The sequence below is a fragment of the Oncorhynchus kisutch genome, unplaced genomic scaffold, assembly GCF_002021735.2.
Source record: "Oncorhynchus kisutch isolate 150728-3 unplaced genomic scaffold, Okis_V2 scaffold738, whole genome shotgun sequence".
NCBI lineage: Eukaryota > Metazoa > Chordata > Actinopteri > Salmoniformes > Salmonidae > Oncorhynchus > Oncorhynchus kisutch.
Window position 1 is genome coordinate 118002 of NW_022262683.1, and position 14947 is coordinate 132948.

The 14947-nt window shown below is 43.8% G+C and overlaps 1 protein-coding gene across 1 annotated transcript in view; it reads right to left on the reverse strand.

The window, feature by feature from the left end:
• The window catches only part of LOC116361740 (protein eyes shut homolog), a gene marked incomplete at its 3' end in the record, with an annotated part of 120861 nt that overhangs the window by 79820 nt on the left and 26094 nt on the right, over positions 1–14947 (reverse strand). Inside the window, exons 6-7 of the mRNA XM_031816060.1 lie at positions 13842–13966; positions 12816–13032 (exon numbers count right to left, since the gene is read on the reverse strand). Coding sequence (XP_031671920.1) covers positions 12816–13032; positions 13842–13966 — 342 coding nt within the window. The remainder of the gene's footprint in view (positions 1–12815; positions 13033–13841; positions 13967–14947) is intronic.

Sequence of the window (14947 nt, forward strand, 5' to 3'; positions counted from 1 at the left end):
GGTCAAACGTTTTCTGTAAGTCTTCACAAGGTTTTCACACACTGTTGCTGGTATTTTGGCCCATTCCTCCATGCAGATCTCCTCTAGAGCAGTGATGTTTTGGGGCTGTTGCTGGGCAACACGGACTTTCAACTCCCTCCAAAGATTTTCTATGGGGTTGAGATCTGGAGACTGGCTAGGCCACTCCAGGACCTTGAAATGCTTCTTACGAAGCCACTCCTTCATTGTCCGGGCGGTGTGTTTGGGATCATTGTCATGCTGCACAGCATAGTTGAAAGATATGTGTTGCGTAGAAACCCGAAGTGGTTGGCCAGCAGAGATAGATGGGATGGGGGCTGAGGGAAGCTGAGGTTTGGGATGTGGAATTGGAGACAAGTGAGAGTGGAGTTTCTGTGTGAGAGAGAGATAGATGGGATGGGTTGAGGGAAGCTGAGGGTTGGGATGTGGAATTGGAGACAAGTGAGAGTGGAGTTTCTGTGTGAGAGAGAGATAGATGGGATGGGGGCTGAGGGAAGCTGAGGGTTGGGATGTGGAATTGGAGACAAGTGAGAGTGGAGTTTCTGTGTGAGAGAGAGATAGATGGGATGGGGGCTGAGGGAAGCTGAGGGTTGGGATGTGGAATTGGAGACAAGTGAGAGTGGAGTTTCTGTGTGAGAGAGAGATAGGTGGGATGGGGGCTGAGGGAAGCTGAGGGTTGGGATGTGGAATTGGAGACAAGTGAGAGTGGAGTTTCTGTGTGGGAGATGATGGTCAAAGATAAAAGTATAAAAAATAACATAATAGAAAGTCAGTTTGCATGACACTGAGGGGCAGTGTTTTTACAACTAATGCCGGTTTGCCTGAGGCTGATGCCGTGCAGGTGTGTTGTACACATGCATATACACACTCTCATTCAAATAAACACATACAAGAACACACACATACATGTAATAGTGCCAGACATGCACACAAACATATAAAGTTGGCATTGATGTTATGATTCCAGTTGTTCTTGATGTCCTTTGTTTTAAATGGCTAATTATTTTTGCATGTTTTCTTCTGTCTTTTCCTTTTTTCTCTTTAGTTCATTCTCTTGGCTGTTGGTGCATTGGGGTGGTTCTTGGGGGTGGGGAACGGAATTCATTTTTTTTCTTCTGGGGGGGGGGGGCTGTGGGAGGGGTCTCGAATGGTTGAGGGACAGCTATTGGGGGACTGTGGGGGGGATCTTGGAGGGTTCGGGTTCACGTGTCTTGGCCTGGTGGTAGATTTGTCAACGTGCCCTTGAGCAGGGCATTGACCCTGGATGCTTCTGCGTGTCTCTCTGAATGGGAGTCTGTTGGATGACTGGTATGATGCAGTTGTTGAGCGGCTTCACTGCAAGTATATTGTATGTTTCAGATATTCAATAAATCAAATAGTTTTTTAATTTATCATACACAGGAGGATAACATTACAGGGAAAATAGAGGTCCGAAGAGTAACAATACCTCACAATGATGGGGTGCAAAGAAATAAACTAAATAGTGTGTGATAATGACATACAGGTGTGTGAACAGGTGATCAGAATTCAGGTGATTGGGATCTGGAGAGTGAGCTGCGTTCGGGGGATCTATGTGTTTGAGGGTGTGAGCTGGAAAGTGGGCTGGAAAGTGAGCTGTCAGTGCAGGTTGTCAGTCCAGTTCAAGTGTTCAGCAGTCTGATGGCTTGTAGATAGAAAATGTCTCTGATCCTGTTGGTATCAGACCTCATGCTCCGATACTGTCTGCCTGGCGGTAAGGGAGAGAACAGTTTGTGGCTGGAGTGTGTTGGGTCCTTGATGATGCTGCAGGACTTCCTCACCAAGTAGATGTCCTAGATGGGTGGGAGCACGGTCCCAGTGATGTACTGGGCCGTCTTCACCACCTGCTGGAGGGCCACGGTCCCAGTGATGTACTGGGCCGTCTTCACCACCCGCTGGAGGGCCACAGTCCCAGTGATGTACTGGGCCGTCTTCACCACCCGCCGGAGGGCCACGGTCCCAGTGATGTACTGGGCCGTCTTCACCACCCGCTGGATGGCCACGGTCCCAGTGATGTACTGGGCCGTCTTCACCACCCGCCGGAGGGCCACGGTCCCAGTGATGTACTGGGCCGTCTTCACCACCCGCTGGATGGCCTTGCGGTTGTAGATGGAGCAATTCCCATACCAGGCCATGATGCAACCGGTCAGGACACTCTCGATGGTGCAGCGGCAGTATTTGGAGAGGACCTGGGGTGGCAAGCTAAATTTCTTCAGCCGCCTTAGTAGAGACGCTGATGTGCCCTCTTGACAAGAGTGGTGGTGGTGTTGGTCTACGTCAGGACTACAACCGTGGTGTCGTTGGCAAACTTGATGATGGAGTTGGCGTCGTGCAAAGCCACACAGTTGTGGGTGAACAGGGAGTACAACAGAGGGCCGAGAAAACACCCCTGGGGTGGCCTCTGTTTTAAGAGTCAGTGTGGAAGAGGTGTTGTGCCCTGGTGTCCAGACCCAGGGCTCTGAGCTTGGTGTCGAGCCTGGAGGGAAAAATAGTGTTGAATGCTGAACTGTAGTCTATGAACAGCATTCTCACATAGGGGTTCCTGTTGTCCAGATGTGTTAGAGCTGTTTGGATGGGTCCAGTGTGCCTGGCATGCTGGCCTTGATGTGGGCCATGACCAACCTCTCAAAACACTTTATGATGACCGGGTTGAGTGCAACGGGCGATAGTCATTTGGGCATTTCACTTGATTTTTCTTGGGCACAGGGACGATAGTGGTCTCCTTGAAGCAGGGGGGGCCTACAGCCTGGGATGTTGAAGATATCGGAGAAGACGCCTGCCAGCACACACTCTGAGGACACGGCCAGGGATGCCATCTGGGCCTGCCGCTTTGTGACTATTCACTCATTTGAGAGTTTTCCTCACGACTCTCTCTCCCTCTCCTTCTCTTTCTCTCTCCTTCTCTCTCATTACCAGAGAATCATCTCTCTCTCTGTAAACCATATACATACAGTCTGTCACGCCCTGGCCATAGAGAGACTTTAATTCTCTATTTTGGTTAGACTAGGGTGAGACTAGGGTGGGCATTCTAGTTTCTTTATTTCTATGTTTTCTATTTCTTTGTGTTTGGCCAGGTGTGGTTCTCAATCAGAGGCAGCTGTCTATCGTTGTCTCTGATTGAGCATCATACTTAGGTAGCCTTTATCCCACCTGGGTTTGTGGGTAGTTGTTTTCTGTATAGTTTTAGTTACCTTACAGAACTGTTCGTTTCTCACTTTGTTATGTTTGTTCTAGTGTTCAGATTTAAATCAATATAATGAACACGTACCACGCTGCGCTTTGGTCCACTCCTTCTTCATCAGACGAGTGTTACACAGTCTAATATGACATTACCAGAGAATCATATCTCTCTCTGTAAACCATGTACATATGGTCTAATATGACATTACCAGAGAATGAACAACATTAGAGAGTTATTGTTCCAAGTGTTCAAAGTATCTGATGTGCATCGGTCCCATTTGATCTGTAGTAGAGCATTAGTTTGTGTGTTTGAGTGTGTGTTTGAGTGTGTGTGTGTGTGTGTGTGTGTGTGTGTGTGTGTGTTGTGTTTGAGTGTGTGTGTGTGTGTGTGTGTGTGTGTGTGTGTGTGTGTGTGTGTGTGTGTGTGTGTGTGTGTGTGTGTGTGTGTGTGTGTGTGTGTGTGTGTGTGTGTGTGTGTTTGAGTGTGTTGTGTTTGAGTGTGTTGTGTTTGAGTGTGTGTGTGTTTGAGTGTGTTGTGTTTGAGTGTGTGTGTGTGTATGTGTGTGTGCATCAAATCAAACTGTATTTGTCACATGCGCCGAATACAACAAGTGTAGACCTTACCGTGAAATGCTTACTTACAAGCCCTTAACCAACAGTGCAGTTCAAGAAGAGTTAAGAAAAGATTTACCAATTAAGAAATATGCATTTGTGTGTATGTGTGTGTGTGTGTATGCACGTGTGCATTTGTGTATGTGTGTGTGCTTGCAAATGTATGCATTTGTGTGTGTGTGTGTGTGTGTGTGTGTGTGTGTGTGTGTGTGTGTGTGTTTGCACGTGTGTCTGTTTGCCAGTTACATAAACACAGAGAACATGAACCAACTGCTGGGATGACAAATAGAGACAGGGATATTTGTATGCAGCCAGGCCCCAACTCATGAATATTCATGAACTGCCGATGACACATACACGACTCCGTGACTTGCGAGTAAGGTTACGCAACAGCCAACAGACTATATAAAATGGTCAAAAACACACCCAATTAGCAGAACTGTCAAAACAACACATTAAAACACAAACTCATTTAGTTAACCCTGAACAGGAACAACCTGATGGCATTTACAGAACAATAAGCAACTAAGCTGTCGAGGTGAAAAAATAAAACAAGTATACAAAAGGATATACTGTTTCCATGGGTTGTCCGATTGTCCTCACACAGAGAAACACACAACCCATAGACAACCAAGACGAAGGAACATTTTACATTCTAGTCATTTAGCAGACTCTCTTATCCAGAGCGAATGCATACTTTTTCCATACTTGTCCAACACAGGAATTGAACCCACATCCCTGGCGTTGCAAGCACCATGCTCTAACAACTGAGCTGCAACCAAGGAACCAAGGAAGTGTGTTCTATGAATCACCTGTCTCTCTTTGACTGAAGTCTGAAGGGTTTTATACTGCTGCTATTACATCAGTACCTCCAGGATTGTAAGATTCTGTAATCATTTTTTTTTTTTTTACAAAAATCAACGTTTCTCTTCATATTACGCAAGCCTTTGCAAAATTTACCAATCACCGTACGCGTACGACATAAAACAGTCAAATCACTGCACTTGAAAAATAGGGATCGCAATTTTAACCATTTACCATACTTTTACCCCATAAAATGGTTCAATCAAGGCAACACGCAACAAACGTTTTTCCTCACCAGCGCATTGTCATGACAACTTGGACCAAAATCATGGACGTAGAAACAGAGCACAATAAACAGAGTAGGCTAGCTCTCCCTGTTACTGTAAACCGGTTCATAGAACACAGCTTACAGTACGTCATTTCATCCCTGTTACTGTAAACCGGTTCATAGAACACAGCTTACAGTACGTCATTTCATCGCTGTTACTGTAAACCGGTTCATAGAACACAGCTTACAGTACGTCATTTCATCCCTGTTACTGTAAACCGGTTCATAGAACACAGCTTACAGTATGTCATTTCATCCCTGTTACTGTAAACCAATTCATAGAACACAGCTTACAGTACGTCATTTCACCCCTGTTACTGTAAACCAGTTCATAGAACACAGCTTACAGTATGCCATTTCATCCCTGTTACTGTAAACCGGTTCATAGAACACAAGCTTACAGTACGTCATTTCATCCCTGTTACTGTAAACCGGTTCATAGAACACAGCTTACAGTATGTCATTTCATCCCTGTTACTGTAAACCGGTTCATAGAACACAGCTTACAGTATGTCATTTCATCCCTGTTACTGTAAACCAGTTCATAGAACACAGTTTACAGTATGTCATTTCATCCCTGTTACTGTAAACCAGTTCATAGAACACAGCTTACAGTATGTCATTGTATCCCTGTCAAACGTGGCAGCCATTGATAACAGGTCTGGGCTGTGACGATCATTATTGAGGTGTATCTGCTGTAAGCTTTCCTTCTCCTCCAAGATTGGTGTGCGGATTTTAAGGTGCCCATCATCTTCCACTATATTGTGTTCAACACTCTCTATCTCACATACTGTAGAGACCATAAAGAAAGCCATTGGCTGCATCCCAATGAAATTGTTGCCAGCAGAGCTGGCTAGGCTGTTTTCATGTTATCCAATCATCGGCCAGAGCGTCAGGTGTGCGCTCTGAGAGTGAAACGAGATGGGTGGGGCTAAAGCTTAAGAGGGTGTGAACGATGCTGAATGGGTGTAGACAAAGAAGAGCTCTTCACTAGATACCAAAACATTTAAAGGCCATTTTCTCAAAAGTGAGTTTACAAGTTGATCAACTTCAAAAGGAGAATTACTTTCCCATTGTTCCTCAAATGTAATGTATGACATACCATTTTGTAGCTCTGAGTCTCTACTTTTATCCAATGTAAAAAACACAATTTCAAATGTTGCTACATAAAGACTGAATCCAGGTGGTGGGTGACATATTGTGCACTACTCCATATAATAACCGGGTTATTTACTATATTCCATATAATAACCGGGTTATTTACTATATACCATATAATAACCAGGATATTTACTATATTCCATATAATAACCGGGTTATTTACTATATACCATATAATAACCAGGATATTTACCATATTCCATATAATAACCGGGTTATTTACTATATACCATATAATAACCGGGTTATTTACTATATACCATATAATAACCAGGATATTTACTATATTCCATATAATAACCGGGTATTTACTACAGCCCATATAATAACTGGGTTATTTACTACAGCCCGTATAATAACCAGGCTATTTACTATATTCCATGTAATAACCATGTTATTTACTATGGCCCCATATAATAACTGGGTTATTTTCTATATTCCATATAATAACCGGCTAATTTACTATATTCCATATAATACCTGGGTTATTTACTATATTCCATATAATACCTGGGTTATTTACTATATTCCATATAATACCTGGGTTATTTACTATATTCCATATAATACCTGGGTTATTTATTATATTCCATATAATACCTGGGTTATTTATTATATTCCATATAATACCTTGGTTATTTATTATATTCCATATAATACCTGGGTTATTTACTATATTCCATATAATACCTTGGTTATTTACTATATTCCATATAATACCTGGGTTATTTATTATATTCCATATAATACCTGGGTTATTTATTATATTCCATATAATACCTGGGTTATTTACTATATTCCATATATGGGGCGTTCCACAAAATGAGTTCCTTTTAAGTAGAAATTGTTTACAAATATTGAATTTTAAAAGCCTGTTATATTACATGAAGTGCCATTTAATATAGATCACATGGAGAATTCAATACATCAGATTTTTTATATGAATAAAGACTTGTTAGTGACAAAATTCAGCATTTTCTGTGCATCCTTCGTGACTTCTAGGAAGATTTTAACCCACTTAACCCCAGCATTTCTCCAAGTTTCACCATCATTGTAAAGCCCTAGTTATGTTGTTGTTTTGACAGTCATTTCTGAAGATTATTATTTATTTATTTATTGTTATTAGTGATTCATTTTCAGGTCAACTCTGTTACCTGAACTGAACTCTTGTTTTAAATTGAGTGAAAATATTCCTTTTTAAATATATTTTATAAAAGCAGGTGAGTTGATTCTACAGTTTCTTTTGCCATTTTCTGGTGTTTTGTGGTGGAAAACTGAGTAGATTGATCATAGCACGTCAACCATGTTACCCACAGATAGACAGGCCAGAAATGAGCTCCCGATTGGCGCAGTGGTCTAAGACACTGTATCTCAGTGCAAGAGACGTCACTGCAGTACCTGGTTCCTGGCTGCATCGCATCCGGCCCTTATTGGGAGTCCCATAGGGAGGCGCACGATTGGCCCTGCATTGTCTGGGTTTGGCTGGGGTATGCCATCATTGTAAATAATACGTTGTTCTTAACTGACATGCATAGTTAAATAAAAAAATTTAATGTTTGAACAATTTACAATATTTTTTGTGAAGCTTGAATTCAATTGCCCTTCTCTGTTGCACACAACAAGCTTCCATTTCAAGGGGATTCATGGCTGTTTTAATGTGAACTGGTCAACACTGTTATGGGCAACCATTGTACAGGATGAGAACAAGTGAATTACATTTCGACGTCAAGCTGACATCTTCCTCAAGTGTTTTTTATTAAGTTGAACTTGTGCTCTTTATGACAGAATTGTCAACAAGTTTTACTGCTCAAAAGGCACCTAATTGGTCCATATAGTACACTTTGTAGAGGATAGGGTATGATTTGGGAAGCAGCCATAGAGTCCCTTTAGAAAACTCTGTTTGCTATACAGGATCCTCATTGATCCTCATCCTACAACGCTACAGTACATCAGGTTTGTATACACTATTGTCCAGGGACAGAAAGTACAGTCGACCTTGACCAGGCAGGAGATTAATCTATTGTTAACTTTCCTTGCGTCCAATGTCTCATATATGGTGATAAGAGAATACATTATAATTATTTTCCTCAATGTTTCAAATCCACATAAAACGGAGTATACACTATACAGTATATACAAAAGTATGTGGACACCCCTTCAAATTAGTGGATTCGGCTATTTCAGCCACACCAGTTGCTGACAGGTGTATAAAATCGTGCACACAGCCATGCAATTTCTATAAACAAACATTAGCAGTAGAATGGCCTTACTGAAGAGCTGCGTGACCTTCAACGTGGCACCATCATTGGATTCCACCTTTCCAACAAGTCAGTTTGTCAAAATGTTGCCCTGCTATAGCTGCTCCAGTCAACTGTAAGTGCTGTTTTTGTGAAGTGGAAATGTCTAGGAGCAACAACGGCTCAGCCGCGAAGTGGTAGGCCACATAAGCTCACAGAACGGGACAGCCAAGTGCTGAAGTGCGTGGCGGGTAAAAATGGTCTGTCCTTGGTTGCAACAAATCAAATCAAATCAAATGTATTTATATAGCCCTTCGTACATCAGCTGATATCTCAAAGTGCTGTACAGAAACCCAGCCTAAAACCCCAAACAGCAAGCAATGCAGGTGTTGCAACACTCACTACCGAGTTCCAAACTGCCTCTGGAAGCATGTCAGCACAAGAACTGTTCATCGGGAGCTTCATGAAATGGGTTTCCATGGCCGAGAAGCCGCTCACAAGCCTAAGATCACCATGTGCAATGCCAAGCGTAGCCTGGAGTGGTGTAAAGCTCGCCACCATTGGACTGTGGAGCAGTGGAAAAGCGTTTTCTGGAGTGATGATTCACAATTCACCATCTGGCAGTCCGACGGAACGAATCTGGGTTTGGCGGATTGCAGGAGAATGCTACCTGCCCGAATGCATAGTACCAACTGTAAAGTTTGGTGGAGGAGGAATAATGGTCTGGGGCTGGTTTTCATGGTTCGGGCTAGGCCCCTTAGTTCCAGTGAAGGGAAATCTTAACGCGACAGCATACAATGACATTCTAGATGATTCTGTGCTTCCAACTTTGAGCCAACAGTTTGGGAAGGCCCTTTTCTGTTTCAGCTTGACAATGCCCTTGTGCACAAAGCGAGGTCCATACAGAAATGGTTTGTCAAGATAGTTGTGGAAGAACTTGACTGGTCTGCACAGAGCCCTGACCGTAACCCCATCGAACACCATTGAGATTAATTGGATTGCCGACCGTGAGCGAGGCCTAATCGCCCAACATCAGTGCCCGATCTCACTAATGCTTGTGGCTGAATGGAAGCAAGTCCCGGCGGCAATGTTCCAACATCTAGTGGAAAGCCTTCCCAGAAGAGTGGAGGCTGTTACAGCAGCAAAGGGGGGACCAACTCCATATTAATGCCCATGATTTTGGAATGAGATGTTCGACGAGCAGGTATCCATATACTGTTGGTCATGTAGTGTATGTGTGATAGGAACAAAAATACATTTATTTCCTCACTGTTTAAAATTCACATGCTTGCTTCCAATGTATGTCATGGAGATAGACGAGACAAATAAAAGTGTCCATTTTTCTTCCTCTGTTTGGTAAATGTTTGATAGAATGAGTAGACCTATGTGGTTAACTAGTCGGTAGCTGAGTATTCTAAGGTTCCATTCGGAGGTGCCAAGGAGTGCTGCAGACTGCAGAAGGACTCTGAGTCTATTTGCAGCAGCACCAAGGGCACTGGGGCTGTTTAGATAGTGACCTAGTTTAGATATATTCATGAGTTTCTCAAACCTCTAACACAACTTATTTATTTCGATTCTATCTCGGTGAGGAAGCGCATTACTGTCTAATATCATCATACTTGTAATATGTAGTTGAGCTTGTTTGGCATATAATTTTTTGTTGTCAGTATTGCATTTTTAATGAATTGATTTGCAGATTAGTTTATTTGTGCTTTCTTTCTTTTTGATTAAATCAGAGGGTGCTACATGTACTGGTGTTAGGACATTATGACACTGGTGTTATGGTATTATGACACGGGTGTTATGACATTATGACATTGGTGTTACGACATTATGTCACTGGTGTTATGACCTTCTAAGACTGGTGTTATAACACTGGTGTTACGACATTATGACACTGGTGTTACGACATTATGACACTGGTGTTATGACATTATGACATTGGTGTTACGACATTATGTCACTGGTGTTATGACCTTCTAAGACTGGTGTTATAACACTGGTGTTACGACATTATGACACTGGTGTTACGACATTATGACACTGGTGTTACGACATTATGACACTGGTGTTAAGACATTATGACACTATGACACTGGTGTTATGACCTTCTGAGAAGGGTGTTATAACACTGGTGTTATGACATTTTGACACTGGTGTTATGACAATATAAAAGTGGTGTTTTGACATTGGCGTAATAAAATAACCCATTTTGACCCAACTGGTATTTAAATGACTACGATCTTATGGTTGACCTACTGTTAATAAGACATGGAGAGGTTGTTTAGTGTTAGCAACACACTCTACCAGGATACACTTCCACACTCCATCCCCCAGGTGGCAGCACCAACCAAGTCAAGGGCTGTGCTCTGCCGGGAGGCCTTGATAAGCACGTCATCAGGTGACGGGTCAGTCAGTGTACCAGCTGGCAAGAGGTGAAGCTGCTGGTTTATTTGGTGACCATGAGGCCGCGAGGTTGAGATTTTTATCTTTAGTTCAGGCCTCTTTTGTTTCCTTTTCTGTACGTGTTTGTTTTGGTTCTTTAGAACAAATAAACGAATCTGCTTGGAATGGCCGATCATGACAGAGTTGACCCTGGACCAGGGTAAGGTTGCTGTCCCCTGGATACATACATACATACCATAACAGAGTTGACCCTGGACCAGGGTAAGGTTGCTGTCCCCTGGATACATACATACCATAACAGAGTGGACCCTGGACCAGGGAAAGGTTGCTGTCCCCTGGATACATACATACCATAACAGAGTGGACCCTGGACCAGGGAAAGGTTGCTGTCCCCTGGATACATACATACCATAACAGAGTTGACCCTGGACCAGGGTAAGGTTGCTGTCCCCTGGATACATACATACCATAACAGAGTTGACCCTGGACCAGGGTAAGGTTGCTGTCCCCTGGATACATACATACCATAACAGAGTTGACCCTGGACCAGGGAAAGGTTGCTGTCCCCTGGATACATACATACCATAACAGAGTGGACCCTGGACCAGGGAAAGGTTGCTGTCCCCTGGATACATACATACCATAACAGAGTTGACCCTGGACCAGGGTAAGGTTGCTGTCCCCTGGATACATACATACCATAACAGAGTGGACCCTGGACCAGGGTAAGGTTGCTGTCCCCTGGATACATACATACCATAACAGAGTTGACCCTGGACCAGGGTAAGGTTGCTGTCCCCTGGATACATACATACCATAACAGAGTTGACCCTGGACCAGGTTAAGGTTGCTGTCCTCTGGATACATACATACCATAACAGAGTTGACCCTGGACCAGGGTAAGGTTGCTGTCCCCTGGATACATACATACCATAACAGAGTTGACCCAGGACCAGGGTAGGGTTGCTGTCCCCTGGATACATACATACCATAACAGAGTTGACCCAGGACCAGGGTAAGGTTGCTGTCCTCTGGATACATACATACCATAACAGAGTGGACCCTGGACCAGGGTAAGGTTGCTGTCCCCTGGTTACATACATACCATAACAGAGTGGACCCTGAACCAGGGTAAGGTTGCTGTCCCCTGGATACATACATACCATGACAGAGTTGACCCTGGACCAGGGTAAGGTTGCTGTCCCCTGGATACATACATACCATAACAGAGTTGACCCTGGACCAGGGTAAGGTTGCTGTCCCCTGGATAGATACATACCATAACAGAGTTGACCCTGGACCAGGGTAAGGTTGCTGTCCCCTGGATACATACATACCATAACAGAGTGGACCCTGGACCAGGGTAAGGTTGCTGTCCCCTGGATACATGCATACCATAACAGAGTGGACCCTGGACCAGGGTAAGGTTGCTGTCCTCTGGATACATACATACCATAACAGAGTTGACCAAGGACCAGGGTAAGGTTGCTGTCCTCTGGATACATACATACCATAACAGAGTTGACCCTGGACCAGGGTAAGGTTGCTGTCCCCTGGATACATACATTTAACACCTGGTTGCATACGCTTACTTGTCACATTACTGCACACATCCAATCAGGTTACAGAACCATTATGAAGCCCTAGACTTAGCCGAGTACAGTGTTAACAATAGGCCATCTAGTTGCTTCCGTAACACTATCAACACAAAATACCCTGCATTTATCACCTTTGCAGTACGCTGGTGACAGTGGTGTGGTGAGCATGGAAACATATGTCCTTATATCATATCCCTATAACAGCACATACGATCACATACAGGCTGTGCTGAACCAACTATAACAGAAGTTCAAAGATTGATCTATATACCTCTTGGTTGTTCAGCCTCCACTGGATTCACACTTTACGGCGACACTGGTGTTATGTCATTGGTGTTATAATATAACCAGAGTATGGTTGTGTGATCTAACGGCTGATCTTACGGTTGACCTGACCACAAAGTACTGACCCAACTGTTATATGACTGTGGTCTTTACGATTGACCTCCATACCTGTTGGTTGTTCACTGTACGGTGACACTGGTGACATTGGTGACGTGGTGAGCAGGGATCCCCGAGGGATTTGTGTCATAGAAGGCTCCCAGGGCACAGAGGACATGTCTCCCTCGACTGGCTGACAGCTGACCTCGTTGATACCATCAACACAGGAGGATCCTCCCGGACACGGCTGGAGCAGGCAGTCATCGTAATTGTGCTCACAGTTCCTCCCCTGTACATGTAAAACAGAGATAGACATTAGACTATAGAAACAGAAATATAGATAAACATTAGTTGACCATAGAAATAGTCAAATATATAGACATTATACCATAGCTATATAATCTAATCTAACATAAATATTTGTTTATTTTATTAGTCATTCGCATAATTCCATCTATGATGTGAGGTCATGGACAAAAGTAGGGCACTACACAGGGAATAGGGTTCAATTTGAGACACACATGGGCTTGGTAAGGAAGACATTAGGATTCAGGCCACCTTAATAAGGGTGTAAATGATTTGTAGCAGCAGGAGAGATGATCACAAATGCCTGCGAATGACATCTACAGTGGTGGAGACTGAACTAAATAACCTCTCTCTGAACATGGCCCAAATGGCACCCTATTGTCAATTGATACCCTGCGTAGTGTACTTCTGTTGACTAGGGCTTGGGTCAAAGGTAGTGTACTGTATAGGGAATAGGGTGCCAGATGGAACTGCCTTATCCTGCCCATGACTAGGAGGGTAAATATTCAGCCTCTGCCTTATCCTGCCATGACTAGGAGGGTAAATATTCAGCCTCTGCCTTATCCTGCCATGACTAGGATGGTAAATATAATACCATCACATTCTGGGAGAAGAAAGAAGATGAATAACATATTGAAAGAAATGCTAACATTTCAGACATGGAGAAGAGCAAAGGAAAGAAGGGCGAGAGAGAGATTCACACAGAGATAGAGAAAGAGGGGGAGGCAATAGGGATGAAGGAGGATAGAGGGAAGGATGAAATAAGGGAAGAGTGTGCTGGGTAAGCCTCACCACAAATCCAGGACGACAGAAACAGGTGTAGCCGTAGCCAGGCTCGTTCTGGATGCACATCCCTTGGTTGCAGGGCTGCGGAAGGCACTCATTAATGTCCAACTCACAGTGAAGGCCTGTCCAACCTGCCAAGGAACAAAGCCCACAGACTGAGCACCGCAGTGTGGAGGGAGGTGGGATGTGTGTGTGTACTTGCAGTGCGGTGAGCCCTAGCTTCACTCACATCCACCACCCTCTTAAGAGAATATCAATCAGATTCCTTCTATTTGCTGCTTTGCTTCTTTTTTGGAGGGGGCACACACACCCACACCCACACACCCACACCCACACACACACACACACACACACACACACACACACACACAAAGGTTAATGGAGAGACAGGGAGATTTTGATGAGGCTATAGACTAGGTGTTTTGATGAGGCTATAGGCTAGGTGTGTTGATGAGGCTATAGGCTAGGTGTGTTGATGAGGCTATAGGTGTGTTGATGAGGCTATAGGTGTGTTGATGAGGCTATAGGTGTGTTGATGAGGCTATAGGCTAGGTGTTTTGATGAGGCTATAGGCTAGGTGTGTTGATGAGGCTATAGGCTAGGTGTGTTGATGAGGCTATAGGTGTGTTGATGAGGCTATAGGCTAGGTGTTTGGATGAGGCTATAGGTGTGTTGATGAGGCTATAGGCTAGGTGTTTTGATGAGGCTATAGGCCAGGTGTGTTGATGAGGCTATAGGTGTGTTGATGAGGCTATAGGCCAGGTGTGTTGATGAGGCTATAGGTGTGTTGATGAGGCTATAGGCTAGGTGTTTTGATGAGGCTATAGGCTAGGTGTGTTGATGAGGCTATAGGTGTGTTGATGAGGCTATAGGCTAGGTGTTTGGATGAGGCTATAGGCTAGGTGTGTTGATGAGGCTATAGGCTAGGTGTTTGGATGAGGCTATAGGCTAGGTGTTTGGATGAGGCTATAGACTAGGTGTCTTGATGAGGCTATAGGCTAGGTGTTTGGATGAGGCTATAGACTAGGTGTCTTGATGAGGCTATAGACTAGGTGTTTGGATGAGGCTATAGACTAGGTGTTTGGATGAGGCTATAGACTAGGTGTCTTGAT